The sequence below is a fragment of the Diorhabda sublineata genome, chromosome 1 (assembly GCF_026230105.1).
Source record: "Diorhabda sublineata isolate icDioSubl1.1 chromosome 1, icDioSubl1.1, whole genome shotgun sequence".
NCBI lineage: Eukaryota > Metazoa > Arthropoda > Insecta > Coleoptera > Chrysomelidae > Diorhabda > Diorhabda sublineata.
In genome coordinates, this window is record NC_079474.1 from 9,463,162 (window position 1) to 9,487,681 (window position 24,520).

Consider the following 24,520-nt stretch of genomic DNA (forward strand, 5'->3'; position numbering starts at 1 on the left):
GATGCGTTCAAATTATATGTTTTGAAGGTACTTCAATAAGAATGGAAAAAATTCTTCGATAATTGGTTCAAACGCAAATAAAAGTGTATTAATCTTAATGTAGAATATTTTTAGAAAAAAAAAAATAAAGTCTTATCCGATTATAAATATTTATTTCCATATGTCTATGTCATAACTCAAGTAGCAACCTCATATAGGAAGATTATAATATATAATAAAAGTGTAAAAAACCGGAACACGTAAAATTATATTGTACTATTACTCTCGTGTAAAATTATAAACACTCACTTGATCTATTTGAACACTTCACACTACACTTAACTAACTTATATAATTCATTTAAATTCTTCGATTACTTTTCTATTTCTTCTTGTTCATTTTTTATAAACTAAGCTATCTCCGCTTACTAAGATAAAAATATGTACAAAAACAAACCCCAAACAAATTCCGCGGATCATAAAAAGTATATCAAACATGCAGCGACTTCGCCAAATCTTAGAATTTCATTATAACCGTCAGAGAAGGCATTATTTTGCAATAAGAAATTGCAAGATTATAATATGAACCTTGGCAAAAATCAATTTATACGTTTGATTTCAACTTAAGAAAGCGATATAACTTCCCGGTTCTCGTTTGTATAATGCTTTGTTGGATCCTATGAAAATAAAATTATTGACCATCAACGTATTTTATGCCAAGGGTTTGGCAATTAAGTGCTAATACTGCTATTGTTGAAAATCTTGGTATGAATGGGTTTTTCTAAACATTATATTTCGGCTGACTAACAGTTTGAACTTCCTCTTCATCGATCGCAATCGTATATAAAACTGGAATCAGTAACACAAAATAGCCACATAATTATTTTCATTATTATTCTTGTAAGGTTTCACACGTTTGTCTAAGGGGAATTCGTAATAGTCTCAAATTTTTGTTATAAATTAAAAAATGCGGAAAAAGCGCATGTGTCAAAGCTCTTTCCGCTGATATATAACTTTAAAAATTAGCAACTTGCCGACAGTCGCTCTCCTTACTTCGTGTCCATAAACCACCGAACGCGGAACGGTAATATAGGGTATCACTTGTTTAAAAATAAACGTACCGTTAAAATTTTTTGGCGCTATTCGAAAAATGGAATCTGTGAAAAATGAACTAAAAAATGATACTATGGTTTCTAATGAAACGAGAATTGATCAGTTTTATTTTTATGAGGTAAATATTCGTTTGAAATATTCAATTATTTGGAAAATGTTCTTTGCATCGATACCTCCTACTGTTTTTCAAATTTACACGACGACAAAAAATAACACTTGTTTTATTAGTATTGAACACTATAAACAGCATTCAATGGAAATACTTTTGTGGACAAAAACTTTATAGCGTGATTTGATTGTTCAATATCTGTACATTGTAAGTTCGACAATATTAGAATTTAGAGTTTCCTATAACTTTGTGAGAATTTTGAGTATATTTGTTTGTTAACTAGCAGTTTCACAATTTTTGGCATGAGGTGTGCCAATTTGAACTCTAGTTTAGCATTTCTAATAGAGGGCGCTAGTAACACTTGATTGATGGGAATGAATCTAAAAAATTTTTTTTCGGCTTGATACTTGAGAAGGAATTAAAAGAAACATCAATTTCTACGAAAAGTTCAATGTGTCCAATTCGTTTACATCAATTTTATAAAACAAATTTTCCAAATCAAATGAGATATAATAAACTTTAAACTAAGTTTCGACTTTTCTTTAAGTCTTTATCAAAATATAATATTGACACTGACAATTTGCTTATTTATATTGACTTAAAGAAAAGTCGAAACGTCAAAATTTATCTTTCTTTTAAAAACTATCAAAAAAAAACTAATTTTAAAACAGAAGAGATCTAAAATGAAGAACATTTAGATGCATTAATATATCAAAAGGTCTAGGAAATAAGAAATTGAAGATGAAGAATGACATTTCATATAAATATTGAGGTTGCCTAACCTAGTTGCTGTTCAATGGTTTTTTGCAATGAAAATACGGTAAATTTTAGGATATCCGTTAAAAGTGACGTTGAATTTTATAGGTTAGGTGAGATTAGTTGGTTACTGATGACGTCAAAATTTAGAGAAGTTACATAGATCACGCTAAAGTAATTGATATCAGTATTCTTAAGAATACACAGATTATTTTAAACAATAAATGTTGGTTCGAAAAGCAGGGGTTTTTGTAATAAGTCGGGTTGAACCGCGTTGGAATTTCAAAAATTCTGGACGTTTCGGCTCCCAATTTGGAACCATTGTCAAGAGAAGTGTAAGGATAGGATGATTATTCGTTCATTAGTAAGAAGTGATCCGATTGCGTGGTATCAATCTGTATACTCTATGTAACGAATTTCCCTTTTTTTAGTTGATTCTGCTGAAATGAAAAAATAATCAATATAGAAAATAAACATCAATAACACTGTTGACATTAACACATTCACTGCTGCGACAGAAAAATGGGTGGTTGAAATGACCTCCAAAGACATCTCTGAATTCTTGAAAGCTATAATTAAAAGAGTTACTCGCATTACGAAGAATCTTTATAGAAATATTCCGTATTCTCCCCATCATGGCATATAGTGATCTTGGTGGCCACTATACTGAATCGATCAATCTAAATCTAAAAACTAGTTCAATTAGGCACAGGCGTACCTAAAAACAAATGGTGATATGAATAAGGTGATGAATAATAGTGAAACTTTTGCCTGTTAACCACACAACCATTTTTATTTAATGTTGCTTCATCTACAAATAGTAAAAGTCTCTCTGTTGATTAACTTCACATAATCATTGTTCTGCGCAGAAATTTTAAATTATTTCTAGAGCTGATCAATATTTGGATTCACCCTGTATAAGATTCAATGAATATAATCTGTAATTCTGTAACACCCTAAAAATAATTTTAAAATTTGAAGACTAATAACGGCTATAATTCCTCAAATTTTCAAATTGATATCTCAAAGAGAAAATTAGGCACTCAACTTTATCATACTAATCAATCATCCTGTATATGTATTATGACCTTTTAAAAAAACGTATTTGGAAAGAAAGCATCTGTCGAGGTATTATATGCTGTCAATAAGTGTCCTCTAAGATTAATTAATTTTTTTGACACAATTTAGCACGGATGATGAATTATATCAGTGAAATAATTATTGGTTGGTGTTCTATCTTTGATTTCAGTGGAGCAGATTGAATAGTGAGATTCTATCTGTAAGCTACTTACCTATATATCATGTTGTTTATATATTCCGGAAAGCTTTGGAGTAACTGATTCATATATGGTAAAGGTGTATAAATAGGTATAATAGATATATGAGGGACTCTGTATTCCATCCCTTTGATTGAATCAATTTCAGTGTGAAATGAGTGATTTGTCATAATTATGAAGGAAAGACAGCAATATTTAGAATTATCCGAAGAACTAATTGATAACAATGCATTATTTGATGAACTTACCAATGATCCAACCATCCAAACAATTGAAAATTATAACAAATTAATAAAAAAATGTTTTTAACAGAAAACAAATTATAGAATCTCAAGAGAAATTGAGAAACTCTAACGGTATATGCGCTAAACTTTATTGTTTACCAGAAACTCATGAATCTACATTATAAGCTAGACCAATTGTAGTGTCAATGAAACCTCCATTTGAACCTTTTACACTGGTTAATAGAAATTTTTGCAAAAATTTATAACTATATATTATAGCAAAGACTCCTTCAGAATCAACTTGTGATAATACTCTGTTCAGATATTTCAGCCATCCTTTACCTTCGAACTTACCAAACAAGTTTAGTAACTTCTCACTAAAACGTTTACTAGGTAGCATTTATAGTACACCAATTTTCGTCATATATTTCGCTCCAGCTTGGCAAAGTAACAATTTATGGGAAAAGAAAAGACAGGCTAGATGCAGAATTTTACGCTAAATTCGATGGTAAACAAATATACAGGATGTCCTTAAAACTTTACCTTAGTCCACAAGTCGTTTATATTACCTATTACTATTACCTATAATTTTCCAGATCTCATCTTTTTTGTTGCTCTTTCTTTACTCATTCGCTCTATATATCCGAGCCACTGTATTCTTGTAGTTTCTATAATCGTTTGAGTTTTATTTCAATATTTAAGTGTGATTCTTGTCAGAAGACCGTCTTAAAAAAGGAGAAATATATTCTCCGCTGTAGTGAGGAGTGTCGCAGAAATTTTTGCATGAGTTGTACTGGACTGGACAAGACCATAACAAAGTGGCTCTATAATCAAGAGTACCATAATATTAGATTTTTTTGCACCGTTCGTGATTCTCCAACTCTAAGCTCTAGTTTCCTGCTTAAAAAAGAACATCTTTTCAACTACCTAGGAAGTATATGACATTCTAAGTGACCATGACTCGAAATAGAAGATTTCATACCAAAAAAATTGAAGATATACGCAGTCTCCATAACAGAAAGTCTGAAACAACAATCTCTATTCCAATTAGTAAGGAAGATGAAACAAGACATTGCTTTGGATCTGCTCAAGTCAGGTTCACGACTCACCAATAGAAGTGTTATCAAAAGAAATATCTGATCTTAGACGAAGTATTAAACAAATGACACTTATGCTGGAAAAGTCTGCTGCCAAGACTAAGAAAAAGACAATAACAACGCAGACCATCCATACAAAAAAAAAAACGAAAATACAATTGTATGTGGTGATCTCAATATTGATTATTCCAGTGTATGTGCTGATCAATAAAATCTTCAGTCAACTTTTTATTCGTTTGATATGGTCAAACCTGAATAACCAAGCTGAATAACTATGACCAGTTCTAGTACTATAGACTATGTCGTGTCATCGTATGATCCAGAATCCAGCGACTGTACTGTCTTTAATTCAGGTCTCTCCGATCATCACACAGTGTTAACAAAAATCCAATACTAAAAATTCTTGTCGCAAATTATGCCGTATTTTTTCGAAAAAAGTTTTCAAAATTTTAAGCTCCGTTGTCAAACAACTAACTTGATAATGCTCTCTGGTGATGCGGACTACGAACTTTCTAGATTCATAAAAACACTAACTAGTCTGGCATACAATTATTTTCCCTTTAGACGTATTAAAAAGAAGTAATATTAACCCTGATCCACTAAAGGCTTACGTATATCTGCAAAGAACATGTTATCTTTATCTCACCTAAGCAAATTCTTGGATAGTGTCTTCTTCAAAAATTACGTAAAACTATACAGGAAAATATATCATGAGGCAATAAGAGCTGCCAAAGATATATATCTAATAAGGAAACTAGCTGATTCTCGTAATATTTCCAAAGAAACATGGTCCATTGTGAATGATCTAAGAAATGAGGCTTCTTTATCGAGCATAATGTCCTCTTCACCTGATAACCTCAATAATTACTTTGTGAATGTAGCCAAAAATTTATTAAATTCTATAACTCCTTCTCATGATTCGTTTTCATATCTTCCTGATGCTAATGCTAACTTGCACAGTTTCTTCTTTATGCCCGTAGTTTTGCCGTATCTAAAAAATATCTCCTATTTTGAGCTGAGATCAGTTTCCAAAGAACTCCACCTCCTCAACACTATTATGCCCTTATTGTGTCGTATCTCCGATATTCCCTTCACTTCTGAGATACGTGTGATGTGAATCAATTGAAGTGAATCTTCAAACTACAAATAAGAGCTGTTAGATATTTACTCGCACTAAGCAGCAGGCTCACTGCAGAAACTTCTTTAAATGGTAAAAAATTCTGAGTTTCCTTTTTTATTCATCTTTGAATTCGTTTGCCGAATTCGTAAGCACGCTTCTCCAATTTCAGAAAGATTGTTGCACAGCTATACCCTTAGAAACGCGCAGCGAATTAGTTGAGGGCTCAATATTTTACAATGCAAAAAATGCACAATCACTTGCCCATTGAAATCAAAACATCTTTTTCCGCATTCCGCAATAATATAAGGGCAAATTTACTGGTAAGTGCATTCTACTTTGTAAACAACTTCTATTCTAATAATAATATTTAATTCCGGGAATGCTGCATACTGGTTTAATTTTTGCTATGGTCTTAGTCCACAAGTCGTTTATATTACCTATTACTATTACCTATAATTTTCTTATTCATTGTGGTTTTCTTCTCTATATTGGAATTTTATCTTATTGGTATCTTTATTTTTATTTGTGGTTTTTTAGTTTTTACAAGCTTACTTAGAAAATTGAAATATATCTTTAAACATGGAAACTTTTTTAAAATACCATTTTGAAAGAAAAATAGGTTGTACTTGAGACATTTTTTTAAAAGAAATTATTGGATAATTAGTTTGATCTCATCTAAGGTGGTTTCACATAGAGATTTCTTAAACCTATGACAATTAATTAAAGTATTTTCAATTCTCTTTTCAATAAATGTTCTTTCCTTATTGTATGTCTCGATGTTGAGTGGAAAGTCAATTGATGTACCAAAAAATGGAGACTGCCATCTTATATTGTATACAATGGGAAGAATCAGCCAGGTTATATCTGCACGTAACGGAGTTTTTCTAAGTTTGTAGAATTCGTTGTTGTACTGAAAATAGTTTCACTCCATACATGTTCGTTTTGTAAATATACTTTTATTATGTCCACTCCCAAAATATTAGATATCAGCCATTCCTCAAGGTACCTCTCTGTACTTGTCACTTTTTTGATAAATTCTAACGAATTCTTCAATGACCAACTCTCCGGTTTGATGCGTACGGTTTCAAACTCCCTCGATAACCATCTGAAAAAAATATTAAAGCTATATGTACAAATTGTTGAAGCAGTAGGTCTCATTGCCTTTGTACGTTTGTGAATTTTAGGAAGGCAATAGTGCTTTGACAATGTTGAGTTACAATCGGATAACTTATATCTGAGTGTTCCGGTGGCAAGTGACTATTTTTAAGTGTTTTTTTTTACTTGTAATCATTTCATTTGAAATAGTCCTTTTTGTCCATTATAATAACCTTGTTCCCTTTATCAGCTGTCAAGTGAAAACCATATTTCTTACAAACTCCTGACAATATCCAAAATTATTTTTGCTGACTCATGTATTTTCATCCTAAATAGACATGTTTTTCGAGATCTGACTTCTGCACGCCTCCCGGACAAAATTCCTAGTGTCATCAGGAGGATACTGAATAGAACTTTCAATATATCCAATCAATTCACTAAGATCGTTATAACCAGAAACAGCAAAACTCAAACCCTTATGCTTTTCGGGGAAGAAAAGATTTCAACAATGTTGAAGAAATTGACTTGGGCTATGGTTTTTAATTATTCAATTTCAATAACTTGGTTATCGAAACTTGTGTCGGACAGTGTAATTGTGAGTATTGGTGTAGTGATAGTGTAAACATTGTGGTCAGTATGAATATCACCAAAAACTTCAACTTAACTGGATAAATAATAGATAATAACAAATGTTTTTTATCAATCATTGTCAAATAGTGTAATTATTTTTGAGACATATTGTTTATATCTATTCAACTATCTATCTATTATTATCTATTACTATCTATACAACTATCTATTCATGATTGTGTGATGTCAAGTTTGTGGAATGGTTAAAAACTGTTTGGAAATAGGTTGTCCTAATTTGCGCGATTATGATGGGTAATGGATATAGATATTTTTTCATCATACTTGGTAATTATTTTTAACATATGGAATCAATTACACGTATTTAATGAATGTCTTAGTAATTGCGCTTAACAATAGACATAATTTTATGTTCGAGATTGTTAATCGCCAATAAAGATATCTCACTTCTAATGTTTAATTAATACAGAATTTATTAATCACTGAAAATAAAAGAAGGAAATGATTTACTGCTTTATAGAATTTTGACAAATTTATATTTTTCTCGATGAACTTCTGTGCTAGAAGAAGTGGCAATGGTGTTAGAAGAAGAACTTTGACAAGTTTTAGTGGAATTTCTTTCCAAAAGTTTTTCAGTCGTCTCAAGTAATTCCAACTGGCTGTGTAAGCTGTTTATTATTTCTTTATAAAATGGAAAGTGATGTATGTGGAATGTCTTAAAGAAAATAGTAGTATGCGTATTATTAATGCATTATTGTTCATATTTATATATACAGTGTGTGTGTAGTAACTCACAGAAAAATAGTAGTATGCGTCTTTTCAATACATTCTCGTTCATATTATTTATAAGAATACATAATGTGTGCCAAAGAGCTATAGACATTTTTCGATAGGTCGATAGGGTGGTTTTCTGTCTTGCCAACCAAGGTTCTTCCAATCAGAATAAGATTATAAAAAATTATTGACCATACAGTGGACCTTGAGTAGATTTTTTAAAAGTTTAATTCAGTTCTAACTCAAGCTAATGAGGTCTAAAATTTAAAACTGAAGTATACTCATCATTCCGATACCATCATTCGATTATATACTCCGGTTCCAAATCTTCAATTGTTCAACGTTTTCCTATAATAACATTACGCAAAATACGCGTTTGTCTTTACCATTGGATGATTGAGTCAATAAATCGGTTCGTAGTTTTTCAGTAAGAGAAGGGGATGATACAGAAATCGCATTGTCATGATAGAACCAAACTCTTCTTCTACAAATGTAGTTATTTTCTAAATACTATATCAAAACGTGTAAGTAAACACCGTGACCATGATCTTATAGGATAAAAAAGGCTTTCGGTTTCCTCGGGCTAAGTCCATTGTTTCGACTGTATTTTTATTTCTGGTGTATAATGCTATACTCAAATTTCAACTACTGTGAAATATCAACGTAAGATTTCACTTAAACTACGTTAGAAAAGTTCGTTCCAATGTGAGCGAGTTTTTGATCGCGGCACCCACCTTACAGATAGCTTATCCATTTGTAACCTTTCATGCAAAATATTTTATACCCATTCGGACGAATCATGGATCAATGCTTATGAACCCGAAACTTATCAACAATAGACTCTATAGGTCTTTCAATATGATCCTCCAAATCCAACAAAAGTTGTTCGTGCACATAACACTTCGAGGAAAATGATCGTCTGGTTTTTCGGAATAACTGGACACGTCGATGTCGCCAATGTTCCATTAAAGAACGGTCAATTCTGAATGGTACAGGTGCATTTTTTTGCAGCATTGTGTTCGAAAAAATCAGGCTAATCAATCGCAGAAGACGAATGATTCTCCACCACGACGTTTAAACGCATGCAAGATTGTATTGATCTTAATGAAGAATTTTAGAAAACAATGAGCCCATTTTTCATATGTCTATCTCAAAATTTAATTATAAACCCTCATAGTCTCTTTGTATTAGAAAATAATTTATCTGACAACCTTGCTTTTTATGTTTTCACATTTATTTCAGGTAAGCTATACAATTTTGTTTTTACTCTCATCAACTTAGACGGTCGAAGAATCCAGTTGTCCAATTCCATTGATAATTTTCATAACAAAAAGCTTTTTTGTAGAATGGCACTCCAATATTACCAAGCACGTTTTCGACCACATAATATATTGTAGATATTCCCACGACGATATTTTGTTAGAAGTATATATGAAAATGGATTTAATATGTTTGTGAGAATGTAGGTGGAATTACTTTGGAAGCTTTTTATATATCGACCTATTCTAAAATATTCCCCATTTTCTAGCTGTCAACATCGTTATTGCAAACAGAACGCTTTGAATATTTTCCTATTTATAAATTCAATTTCAACAGAAAGTTTCATAATAATATCATATTTCGAAGCTACTAAATCACTTTATACTAGTTTTAAAATCGATGCGTATTAAAAAAAATCTAAATGATATTTATGTCTGGAATGAAATCCGAAGACTTTAAGAAATTCAAAACAATTTTGATTTAAGGTTCTTTATTCATTTTATATAAATAGTGATGTAACTTAGTTGGGACGATTATTACTGTATTTATTATATTTATTCATAATTATTTTATTTTCTAGCAGGAACTATTATACATAATAAAAAAAGGTATTTGAATATTAGAGCGAATGATAACTCTTTTCAGAGGTTTTGAAGAAAACTATTAATGATACTAATATTGCTTTCGCTTATTCTTAATTCGTGGAACTTGGATTTTTAATATCAATTATATATCAAAGAATGTACTGGAATACTGGAGTGGCGTTTCGAATCTCTTGCGGTGAAAGTGTTCGAACTCTTTTCTGACATTCTTCCTTTATAGTTAGCGGCAAAGCATACACGATATCTTTTATACGACTCCAAATAAAAAAATATAATGGGGTGATATCCGGTGAACGAGGAGGTCATTGATGCGGTCCATCGTGTGCTATCCATAGGTCCTCAAAAATGAATTCGGAAAAGTTATTTAACTTAAATAATTTTCGAATATTTCTAGATATTATATTATAGGTTAAAGAATGTCCTGGAATAATAATTCAATTCCATTCACTCACATTCATATATCCTATTTTTAACCCTTTTTGTACTACTGAATTTAGATAAGGTGGTCTGTTGATTTTTGTGTCTATTTAGATTGTATTTCTAATAAAATTTTCATAACTTTCAATTAGCCTATTTGATTTGAAGTTCGCATACTTTCTTATTTTGTTGACACTATATGATTCGATGAAAAAATTAATAGAATATTTTTCAATATTTTTTGATTCAATTAATTTTTATATAATCTATATTGTATTTTACAGGATGAGTAATCTGAATTTAAACGTACTCAAGGGAGCAAATGGTAACTGTTTCTAGATTTTTTCCTTGTAGACATAGAAACATCAGTTACAGTTTAATAGCATATTTGAATTCCAATTTGACAATTAAGTCAACTCTGAATGAAATACTGAACACACTGTTCACACTACCACTACACCAACACTCCCAGTTACTCTGTCTGATGCGCGTTCGATAACCAAGTTCTCAGTCTTTAGAGAATAAAGGTAAACTAAGACTTGAATTACCTGTTTCATTCTAAATTTCACAACCAATAAACCTTCTCCCGCGAACAAATAATTCCAGCGGAAAAACCATCTGGCGGGAATCTTCACATTTATTTCTCAACTACTTAACTATAGAGTGGGCTGTGTAAGAAATGGCCCTTTGTTCCTATTTAAACTGCTACCACATTAAACAATTCCAATGGTTTCAAATACATCCATGAATATATTTATATTTATTTCATGATTATAACTGGGAGCCTGATCGGTAATACTCCATTTTTCAGTCCGTTAATTTTTTAAATGAACTAGGTGCTCTTTCAACTGGAAATTATATATTAGAGCAATTTTTTTTCTTTTTTGCCCTGCACCTTTCAATCCTGTTTATACAAAGGGATTGGAAGGAATTTTCAACAGAGTAGGTTTTAAATTAATTTATAAATCCAACTATACATTAAAATAATTGTTGGGTAATCCTAAGGATAAAATACCAAATTTGGAATAGAATGGTAAAAATGAAATCAATTGTAATGATTAAGATGAAAAGTATATCGGACAAATTTCATGTCCAAATTGAATCATATATTGTACATTGTACATTCTACGTGTATGTAGCGTGTTAATAATAAGAACTAAATATACATTTAAAGAATTAACATGCAATTTATTGTTATTGAGACCATATGAAATCGAGACCGAGTGCATATAAACACAATAATATACTGGTATGACATAAAATACCAGAGTGTGTAGTGTAGTGTAGTGTAGCCAACATTTTAGTATTATGTTTGGCGACAAATTCTTCTTTTTCCACACAATTAATTTTTGATAAATAAGAATTCTAAAATAGGTGTTTTTTAATTTGAAACGACAAATTTTTGTAGTTGATTACGTTAGCATTGTTCAAACGATAACGTAATCGTTGTTTTCTATTCAAGAAATTGTCTAGTCTGACCTCAACTGGAAGGGTTTTCAATAATGGATTTAGCATTGTCACACTCACCTAACTAATGTTTATACAAGGAAAATGAGAAGGTAGTCTTTCAGAAAATAATCACACAATGAACTAACTCAATATCAGATTAATTAATACGTAATAATTTTCAACTAAATTATATGCTCAAAGGACCTTCTACCGGTGTCTTGGAAATGAGTGGATCGACGAATACATTATTCTCGCATTTCACCTAACAATTTCCAAAGTACTTTCATTAATTTCGTCTATAATTCGGTCTTGCTGCTCTTGAAGATGTTGTTGGCGTTTGGAAACATATTGATAGGACTTCTTTTTGCAAATATTGCAAATGATGGTTCCCTTTGATTTTATCCAAATTTTGCAATTAATGGGTAATACGAGGGTTGCTATATATTTACAATTGGATATGGCTCTATGGTTTCCAAATATACTTCATTAATATCAATACACTTTTTCATACGTTTGAACCAATTGTCGAAGCATTTTTGCATTCTGAATGAGTTACCTCCAAAACATGTAATTGGAACGCATCAAACGCTTCTTCAGGTGTAGAAAAACGTTGATCTTGAAATTTATTTTTAATCTACGAAAATAAGAAGAAATCATTGGGTGCCAAACAAGAACTATACGGCTGTTTTGACTGTTAAAAAACGTTTTTGTTTGGACTGATGTCTAAGAGATCGCATTGTGGTGGAGGAGAATGATTCGTCTTTCGCGATTGATTTCCCTGAGCGTTTTACTAATACAGTGGTGGCGACATGTCGAGTTATTCCGAAAAAACAATATCTCTGCAACTAGACGGTTTCTCACCATATGTCTCAAAAAATCAACAAAAACATTTATATTAGAGATATTATTATAAGTGGACTGAGTAAGGAAGTTTATAGTCGTGACTACTTCGATTCCCTCACCTCACCGCAATATATTGTCTGTGATGGAGATGTTTCGAGTATGAAATTAATTTCATGATTTTTCCCTCTTCTTTATTGCATAGCACGTTTTGTTTTTTTTTTTCTTAGAACGATACTGTATATAAAATTTGTCTAGTCTAATAATTCCACTTTGGCTGTTAACGGAGACCACACTATTATTAAAGGTGGTAATAGAATACAGGGGTATAAATCTTTGCCCTATAATAACTGGACTAGCGTACGAACTCCTCGCAGAAAAGGGTCATGGTTACTCTCTCACGCTTCCTAACTGGATTTCTTCACAGAAAACCAGCGTATTTTGTGTGTAACTATTCTTCAAAAACAATATTTTTTATTATTGATAATCATCCAAGAGGTTGAAAGCCTGAAAGGACTCCAGCAGCTTTGCGTCAGATATTGATATTGGACTTTCATAAAAATCTTCATCGATACGATGTTTGGGCGTTTTAGCAAAATTTTTTCTCGGACAAAACCCAAAGAGTTGCCTAAATCAACATAGCCAATATGGTCACATTTTTCAAATGTACTACGTTGAAAAATTCCCTTTGGTTAAATTTTGATTACTTACTTTGATAACGTACTTTTTCAAAAAAACACGGCTATTCAGTAACTGCTTCAAAATGTGTGAAAATACTGGGAGATATTTCTTAATCTCAGTTGCATCATTATGAGAACAACAGTAATAGACCATAGGTGCATTAATATGGTGCAACATCTGTTAAATCCGACGAGGATTACCCGTAATTAAAAATATGTTCCCAAACAAATTTATGTCGTCCAGAGGAGATATTCCATGGTCTCCCTGCAGCCCAGGCTAGCTGAGTTCTTTTCATTATTTCCTCAGAATTCGAGCTTATGTGAATAAACCGGACCATTCTCAAATTGAAATAAAACATTTGTCAAAAAATAGATGACATTCCCGGCGCGATGATGAGAAATTTCAAAAATTCGAGTGCCAATTTTAAGTATGCCAGTAGGGAAATTTTCACTACCAGGACGAAATAGTTTTTTTATGTTCTGTTATGTTTTTTTTGGGCCAATCTGAATCATATTTTAACAGTTCAAATAAGAATGAGTGTTTAAATCCAAAAAATGTCCTGTTTGTAGTAATGTAGTGTTCCAAACAAATTTTCAATTTCATAAAATATGGGAAACTAAGACATGAGTTGACATTTGTAACTGGAAATGCTTCGTGTCATAGAAAGCAATTAATTCTTCTCATTACGTCGAAGTAAATTCATTAATACTACTATAATGTAACCAAAATAATACTATCCTAGTTCTCGGGAGAACTTCGCTCTTCGCAAGGTAAAAGAAAACTCCTTATAATTGTTCACGAGGGTTGATACTTAAGTTGATGTGAATATGTCAAATCTGACATTGCCATCACAAAGTCTTTTGATTTATTTTATTTAAATAAGTTTCTCTAGAAACTATTTTAAAATCAAAAGAGACCTAAAATCAATAACATTCCATTCAGAAGCATAAATATATCAAAAGGTCAAAGAACATTGAAAATATTTTTTACCTATTTAAAAAACTGTAATTTTAATGTAATTTTAAGCAATCTATATTCTACAAAATGAACAATATACCAACTGTATTCTAAAAGTAATTGATTTTACTTTTTACTGAAACTTATATTAAATAACTATATATTATTATAGCAGTTATATTAAGGAGGATAAGCAATCTGACTAAATTAAAGTAAAATTATAGAAGAATTTTTGAAAGATGATTCTGATTCCAGTTTTTAGTATTTCTTTTTTGCTTGAAGTAAAGATCTGTCATCTGGTTCATGCATATTTTCATAATAATGAATAAAGAACCTCATTAGAGACGAATTTTATGAAAATACTTGCCAAATGTAGCATCGTAGTTATTTATTTTTGATTATTTTAGGCATCTGAAAGTTGACGGCCTAATATCACAACAACATACATTTATTTTCAGAAATAAAAACAGAATTATCTAAATTAATTCCAACAAAATGAATAAATGTTTTATATTCGAACAAATAGACAATTTCTGTGTGTTTTATTAAAAAAAATTATTATAAATAAAATCTGATTCCAATTTCTATTACTTTACTTGCTTCTTCGAGTAATATATCAATAATCCTGCAGTAAATGACTCGGAAAGGTTAAATGGACTTTTCACGAAACTCAGGTCAAATTTCAATTTTGTAATGAATTGCCGTAGATAATTTACTATCGTCATAAACACTGTTTATAACTTGATTGATTATAACGTGTTTAATTTAAAAAAAATAGAGTATATTAATGTGGTATGTGTATATGTTAATGGATCTGTATAGTATTATCATAGCTTTGAATTTGTCATAACCACAATATATTAAAGGTTCAGCTTTCATACACTCAGGGGGTATGAACAGAAAGTAGATCGAAAGTTTCAAACCCAACACCAAATGGAAACAATTTTTGTTATATCTCTTTGTTTTTGTATAACAGATCTTTTTCTGATCGCCATAGCTATATTTAGTGTCTAGTGTATGACTAACATTAGTTGAGGGTATTATGTTCCAAAAGTGTCCTAAACCAGATCTAAATATGTCCAAAAAGGTTTACTCATATAATTTTGTTTGAAAACTATAAGAAAACAAACTAGTCACATAGCATTATTAGAGATTCTGGATTTTCTAAAATATTTGAGGTTTCATTTTAACTTCAATTTGTCTTCGACGGCAATTCTGTTTAAGTGAGTCTGAGCCAGTTACTACAAAAATTATAATTTCAGTCAAAATTATACATTAAATCAACGGAAAACCTTATTTTGGAGCCAATTGCAATCAAGTTGTATCTATATGCTTGAGAAAAAATTCCATACGTTCCACAAACTTGCAGTGATATTATTAACATATTATGCAACGATCATGTAATAATGGTTGTTAATAGTTTGTGGGGACGATAGTAATTGTTCTATATCCGGATATGAAATATTTTAATAATATAATAGTTTAGCTATATTTTCTTCACTCGTTGGACTGATTGCCACAATATTGATAATCATCCAAGAGGTTGAAAGCCTGAAAGGACTCCAGCAACTTTGCGTCAGATATTGATATTGGACTTTCATAAAAATCTCCGTCGATACGATGTTTGGGCGTTTTAGCAAAATTTTTTCTTGGACAAAAGAGTTGCCTAAATCAACATAACCAATATGGTCACATGTTTCAAATGTACTACGTTGAAAAATTATGAGTTAAATTTGTTAAATTTTGATTAATTGATGCAATTATTACGCTGGTGGAACAAGATGGTTTATGAAATTTTGAGTTCTTGATAATTTTTGATGTGATTTTGAAATAGTTGATTACAAAACTGTTCAAGTTTGAATAAAATTTATGAAAATACCTATTCAGATGCATTTACACCTCTTCAACCTTATACGAGATCCGGAAGATCGAAAACACTGGCTGGATGCATTTTGGCAATTGGAATTCATGTAAGTGTTTAAATTTGCAGCCTGCCGTTATTTTCCACACTCTCATAAAGATTTTATAGACTTCTCAAATCTCAAAAGCTCCTCAAATGAGAGGATATTATCACTTGCTAAAGTCTTTCCAGAAAATGAAATCTATAATAGAAAAATTCAGAAAAACTTATCCATATCATGGACTCTCTTCAAAAATAATATCAAGCATTTTCATGTGAATAAGAATGAGTATATATCTATCAAATGTTTGAAACAAAAGTGAATCAACACCAAATTAATTCCAAATTAAATTTTAAAGTCGTTCCGAATCCTTACCGGCAATTTTATATTGTGTAAATGAAAATTGACTACACCAAAATCTTATTCTTGAACAATCAAGAATACGTTTGTAACATGACCCAAAAATGAATACAAAATACGAGTGGATAGCAGTAATATAAATGGAATATCATCGTTGGACTTTTGATGTGAGTGAATTTTGTTTTACATTATACATTCGTCTTTCTTATTACATAATACGATCGTTAAGATGTGTCTGTGTCCAGCCTGAAGTACTTAGAAGATTATCTTTAACGCTTAATAGAGTTTGAGCTTCATATTTTTGATACATTAAGATGTTCAACATCATTTTGAATATTTGCCAGTTTCTCTAATTTTTAATGTTACTTACTGTTGATCGACTGATAGATCTATTTGGTTAATTTGCATTAATCAAATTGCTTGTACCTTTGAGTTGGGTTCCACCTTTAATTTTGATGTACTTGGCAAACCATCAATTGATATTCCAATTGACATGAGATCATAAACTTATTTTATTCATTAATAGCAACTTGGATTTTTGAGGGGCGGATGTAATTTGGGCGCTAAAGGATTAATGTACTTTTTACAACATGTAAACTAGGCGCCAAGACCGAAGGGTCATTTTAATCCTGTGTGTATTTTAGGCGCTAACCGACTGAAGTACATGATTTATGAAATACAGTTATTTAATAAATCACCGCTGAGATGTACTGGAAAATACCGAACTACCTGAAAAAATGTTCCGATGTCGCCAATTGTTTTGTAAACTACGTCAAGGAGAGAAAACAAGGGAATTTTTACACTGACAAAGAAGAGGACAGATATATGGAATAGATTATTGGGTTCTCGTTAAAAATTCATTTCATAGTTACTAGAGCCTTACAAGGTAGCGATAAAACTTTCAATGTGACAATCTGTAACTAAATCTCGTTCGTCTAAAATTTATATATATATATATATATATATATATATATATATATATATATATATATATATATATATATACATATAAAATTATATGATTCTTTTTCTGCATGAGAGTCCTGCGTGAACATAATTGTCTTCTAGTTCCATGGACCGGATAATATTTCAGTTTGCATAATTGTTTGCTGCAACATCTTCTCTATCTGATTCGACGTCACTAAAATCAAGGAAGGTATCGAACGGTTGACCTAAACTATTTGAATCTACAAAGCCAAAGCGTTAAAATATTCCGTAAAGTTCTTAACCAATGAGAGCAGCGGCCTTTTTTTTCTTCAATGTCTTCGTCAAATAAATGTTCATCGCAAATGAAACAAGTGTTAAATGTTGAGTACAATTAATCAATCCACTAAGTTATTTGCTCGATTTGAAGAACTCTTGCATTTTTCGAGAGTGGATAAATTCAGAGTTTCATCAGAAAAGATATTTTCTAAAATTGCCAGAAAAATTGAAGTCTTCAACTTTTCCGATACCACCTTAATCGAAAAAAAGATCACGAATTTAAAAAATTATTAATTTGTTTTTATACTGATTATGAGTTTGATATGTGATAAAAACAATATATTTATTATTACAATATTCTGTACTTCAGGAAAGGTTAGAACATTTGAGAATTGTTGAACTTTTCGTGAATTGAATGACTGGCCTAACTTACCGTACATCTTCTTTTTGAACATAAAGCTTCTGCTTTATATGAAATTCATGAAAATTGAAATATTCGAGGTAGCGTTTCAAGCCGTGTTCCCATTTGGAGTTTTTGCAATTTTTTTAATGTATAAAATTATTCGTCAATGTGTCTCTTATTTGAATGTTTATTTTGACTTTTAAATTTTCTTATATATTTTAGGTACAATTTCAACTTCTGTACGGATTTTAATTCAAAATCTGATTGAAACATGATTACTTGGTTGTTATTCGGTTCCGTTTTTGTGATTATTCAATATTCTTTGAATTTCCAATTTCTATAGTTATTACGAAAACGTTCATATTTTTTTTTTCAATTAGATGATTTTTCCAACATTTATCCTAACAAACTAATCCGTAATTGGAATCAGTGAAAATTCATGTACAATTTGTGTGTAAAAGTTAAAACAATGGAAGCTTTTTTCATTATTACTTTTCAAATAAAAGTTATTCTCTATAACATGGACTAAAACTTAAAATATAACAATTATCAATATAACATATTACACTACACGTAATTGAGTCATATAATAAGTAACTTATCACTAATACTTAACTAACTTATTTAAATTCTGCCTTTCTATTTCGTACTTGCCGGGAGCTGGAATCTGCTCTTCAAGTTTCTCTAATTGACCAAACTTCTCCAAACTTGCTGATCCTCGTGCGTTCTTGATACGAGCAGGCTAGCGAATAGTTTTCCAGCAGAGCTAACAAATCGCGTTGTTGTTTTGTAATGATACCTTATCTAGCTTTCCGGTATCTCCGGCACCCATAAATTTTTCGAAGGTAGGCTCAGGCTGCTCTCGCAAATTCTCCACTCCGACCTGTAGGCCGTGGTGTCCCGCTAGTCGATTTTGGTAGATTACTTTCGGTTTTCCATTGAGAATCTTGCTTATGCTATAGATGATATAATTGACCCTTTTCTTGATTAAGTATGGACCTTCCCATGAGTTTTGTAATTTTGGAGAAAATCCCTTTCTCCTCGCCGGGCTGTGCAGCCATACATTATCTCACTCTTCAAAACCGACTTCTGTGGTTTCTGGGTCATATCGTTCTTTCATTCTGTGACTGGCTACTTGAGAATTAGTGCCTCATGCCTCAAATTGCTTAACGTAATTAGTTCAAGATGTCTTACCATCGAACGTTGAGTCCTTGATTTATCTTTGGTCTTGAATAGTGATTGTGGATTGCAGGATTTCATTTCGATCTACTTTTCTTCTATTAGAATATCTTCTGCTCTCAAATTTGCAATCTTTCTTTCAATTTCTTGATTTTCTCGTCCATCTGATTTTTAATCGTTGTCATTTCGTAATCCATACCAAATTGTATCTTCACATTCATCGTTTTGTCAATATTCGATTGTATCTGCTCATTCAGCGTCGTCATCTTATTCTCGATATCCGATTTTAGGGATAAAATTCTATTGTCACTTTTCAATGACAAAATATCCGGAGAAATATCATTCCTCAGATACGACATACCATCCTTCATTTCAGAAATTGGCGAGATTAAGGTGGAGGACTCCTCTTTGAACATATAAGTTTCTGGATCAAATCCGTCACATACCAGTGCCACTTTGAATCTTTCTACAAATCCGCTCTTCTTATCGGACGTTTCCAGCTCGCGATTCTCCATTTCGGCTTTCTCGGTTCCGTCTCTCAATCATATTTATGCCACTATTTATTTACAATACCCCACACCTGACACCAATGTAATGTTTTTCTTAATTATTCACACTATTTTTGTTCGTTTGTCTCTTACTTATCTTCATTCAAACACTCACACTAGACTCAACAAACTCATATAATAATTAACTTATCACTAATACTTAACTAACTTATATAACTTATTCAAATTCTTCGGTCACTTTTTTATTTTGTTCCGTTCACTATGACTAATAATTACAAACTAACTAACCTCGAAACGACAAGTAAAGATAAGAAAAATAAACAAACAAAAACAAATAACTAAAAAGATTAGCTAAAAGAATTATGTAAACACATTGCTTGCTATAATAAGAGAATATATAAAAACAAACCTCAAACGAGCTCCGCGGTTTATAAAAAGTATATCAAACGTGCCGCAACTTCGCCAAATTCCAGAATTTCATTATAACCAGACCGGACGGATTCCATGAGGATGAGTTCGTAACAATACTGGAAAGATAAAGTACATAAAGGTTGTACTTTAAAATTCAGATTAAGCAGGGTTTTTAAGGTAGACGTTTCTCTTCATGTAATCTTTTTATTAAAGTTTTCTGTAAGCTTCAAACTTAAATAAGCGTATTTGTATATAATTATACCTTTGAAATTGACGGCGGTGCAATACCGGATATATTGGCTGTTATAATAAATAAGCTAATCAATAGACAACAATTGTTACTATATTTGGTTTCAATTCATTTACGAAGATGGTCTCTTAAGTACTTGCTCCAACAAAAAAAAAACGCGGAAACGGAAAAAAAAATATTTACTTTTCAACGTAATCTCCTTTTAGCTACATACACTTTTCCCAGCGTTGTTCAATAAATTCGATTCCCTTTTTATCATGAGTCGTCAAGCTCCTCATGGCCATTAACTGCCGACATCACCTCTTTGTTGTTGTAAAATCTTTGATCAGTCAGAGAGCAGAAAGTGATCCAAGGGGTTAAATCTGGCAAATAAAGTGCATGAGGTAGCAATTCAAACTTTATTTCATTAATTTTGTCCATTGCAATAACGGATGTGTGAGCTGGTGCATTGTCTTGATGAAACAACACTGAGCCAAATGCGGCCATATTTGCTTGATTTTTTCGCCCAAACGTTGCAATAAGTTGTAGTTTTTCAAGTCTATGAAAATTATTCCAGGCACATCCCAAAAAACCGGCGCCATGACATTGCTGTAAATGGAACGGTCGGTTCTTTCTTCGGAGTCATTTCTCCCTTTTCAGTCCATTGTTTGTACTGATACAGTTTGTGTTTTGTTGTTTGTAGATCGTTTACGTTGATATCATTAAAATCCAGTGGTTGTATTTCAGTACGTCTAGTTAATTTGCTAAGTTTGGACAACAGTCATAGTCAATCCTTACGGGATGAGGTAAGTGAAGAATTACTTTTGTTTTTCTGATAGTAGTCTGTATTTTGGTAATGCCAACAAAAGCAGAACACCCTGAGTATAACTGTAAAATAGAATTTTCATTTAAAGTTGATGTTTTGATCGCAGTTAACTGTTATAAAGTGCTATTGAAGTTTGTCATAACTAATCCTGTGACCAATATTTGGTGTTTCAATTAATTTTCATTTTGATCGGTTTTTGATATATTGATGCAATGTGTGGTATTAACCTTCAGACACGTCAAGATTAGCGATTATTGATTTCAGTATGCTACCAATAGCATTGATTAAACGTCTCTTATGCCTTTTATGTCAAAAGATATTTCATTAAATTTTTCACCGATAAATTTCGCCATTTGTTGCAATAATGACAAATGTGATGGATTTTTTTCTACTCTATTTATACGATTTCTATTCGTGGGTTGAATTAATAAACACTGTCTCTTAGGTTGTTGATTTATTTAAATACTTCACACTACACTTACTTATAATATAATACATTTCTCACTATCACTTTACTAAATTAAATAATTTATTTGAATTCTTCGATTACTTTCTGTTTGGGTTTGTTCACTATGGCTTTTTATTATGAAGTAACGGATCTTTCATTTATTGTTCATGGATTTGATGGTAGGGATATTATTTAACATATGTGGAATTTTGGGTATTTATATATGTTTTATTTCATTAATGAAAGTTAGTGCGTTTTCCTTTAAACAAAATATGTCAGAAAAATCAAAACAAAGTTGGGAGATTAAGTCTCGTTCTTCATCGTTAACCTGGTCGAGTCTTTGTTACTTTATTATTTCCAATATTCTTTTGACACACATTTCTTCAGTGGATAATTGAATATTATTTACAGTATTTATTTCATAGGTTTTAAAAATAAGTCCTGGAAATGTTATAATTTTTAAAATACAAGTTAACATTTAGCACTGAAACGGAAAATTCTTCTTTTCCATTTATTTTAACGGAAGCGGTCTAGCATCAGTATTGACCAAGTCGCATGTGAGTTTAAAAATTTGTTCGGTTCTAGGTTTAATGGAAATTGTATTTGGGGAAATTTATTTTCAATTGAAATATTTTGAGTTTCGTTATCTGTAACTTTGAACAATTTTGAAATCAGCTATTAGTTGTTTATTTTTAAATCAACCATGCGAATCATTGACTTTAAATGGAGTAAGTGTAGATTCATTAACTAACATTTTGATTTATTATACTATCAAAAATTAAATTTTCGGGGTATCGATTTCTATAATTTTCGTTTTAGGTTTGAAAATTGACAATCCAGCACCTGTATCGATCAGGATTTTGAAGCTATTTGTTTTATCTTTGATGTAAAATAGTTTTTTTGAATTAACCGGTAGAGGTTAATTCATCTGTACAATTTGTTCAAGACAATCTGATTCTATATAGTTTAAATTCATGGTTTGATTCTGTGTAGTGAGATCTGGGATCGACAAATTTGATTTTAATTGGTCGGCGAATCTGGGGGTTTCGTTTCCAAAGGGACTTGTCGAAAATCCAGATAATAATCATATTTGGATTCAGGAGTTTATCGGAGTCAAAATTATCAATACTGTGACTGAAAGTTTGGCTATTATAAGTATAATAGTCATAACGGTGATGATAGTTTTGAAAAAATTGATTTCTGTTAAAATAAGAAGTTCTTTGTTGATTTCAATTCGTGTTGGGCCTGAGGTCTATAATTTGATTTGGTCTAATTATACAGGATAATTTCCATTTTGCTACTTATTTTGAAATTGTGAGTCCGGCCTAATTTTGGACTATTTATTTTGTGAATTCGGGCTTTGGTACGGTCTGAAGAAACCCGGAGCTAAATTTTGAGATTTTCTTTGACGTGTTAGATATTAATTTATTGCATACCCTATTCTTTCACAAAAATTTCATTCTTTGGGTGGATTTTGTCTAGACCTACGAATAGGTAAATTATTTGAATTACGATTACCTTAAAGTTTGTGGCTTTCGTAGTAAGTTAATTGAAGTTCTTTTTTTATTCGTAAAATAACTTAAAGGACAATTGGGTTACAAGCATCAGCCAATTTTTGGATCCAAACCAGTTAATGAGGTATTTAGGATTAGGGATTCTACAGGACGTGTTTGGACTAATTTTTGATCTCTGGTTACAAGTTGTTGTTTACTAATATTGAATACATTTTTTCTTCTATAGTTTGTAACTTCGAAACAAAAATTAAAAACAATTCTTTTGCTAATTGTTCCATTCTTTGGAGGTCTCTAGGGTTCAACATTTGTCGCCTTATTGGCTGGAGCGACTGGAGCTCTTTCTGTGGTTGGAGGATCGTTGGCATTAGTATTGACTCCGCTACGTGTTTCAGGCATTGCATTTATAATACAAATGAATAGATTCAAAATAAAAAAAAATTATGATAATAGAACCTGAAAAAATAAATGAAAATAATTCGCAAGAGTGTTGAGTGAAATGGAACGAGATGATTCCTACGGTAATATTTTTATTTCTTCGTTGGCAACTGAAATCCTGTCCGTGTCCTTATTTCTTAGACTTGATGACATATTAATGCTCTTGATTTTAGGTCTCTTCTGTTTAAAAATTAGTTTTTTTAATAATTTTTAATTTTTTATCAATCTTTCAATGTAGAAAAGGGGAATACTGGAAAGTTGTAACCTTTTCTTGACACTAAATTTATTAGAAACGACAATAATAGAATTTTGATTGATTGGTAAAAAGAACCAATGATTTCTAGAAAATATATAAATTATCATTTATATCATCCACACAATACTAAGATAAATTCCATCAAACAAAAAGAGTCCTCAAAGTTTCTGATCCAATAATTCTTAAAAAGAGCCTTCAAATACTTTATAAACTTATTATTCATATCTTTTGAAACGAATTCTGCATAACACATCAGACGCTGACATGGATATCGAACCGATATCAACTTTACATGTTAATCCGCATTTCTATCTCACCTTCTTATACATTTTTATATATATGAAATCAGTTACTCCCAAATTTCCTGGAATCTTCAAACACGATATTAAGATAGAGTACAGTCACACCCTTAACATTCAATCTATTTTTACTAAAATGAAAGGTTAAACACCAACCAATAAAATACCTAGAATAGTACATGAAATCTCTGTTCAAATTCGAAGCAGACA

General features: G+C 31.2%; 1 protein-coding gene across 1 annotated transcript in view; it reads left to right on the forward strand.

The window, feature by feature from the left end:
• The first annotated feature begins 1,013 nt into the window (after nucleotides 1-1,013).
• Nucleotides 1,014-24,520, forward strand: part of LOC130453330 (cardioacceleratory peptide receptor-like) — a 91,709-nt gene continuing 68,202 nt past the window's right edge. The window contains exon 1 of the mRNA XM_056793005.1: nucleotides 1,014-1,209. Coding sequence (XP_056648983.1) covers nucleotides 1,129-1,209 — 81 coding nt within the window. The 5' untranslated portion in view covers nucleotides 1,014-1,128. The remainder of the gene's footprint in view (nucleotides 1,210-24,520) is intronic.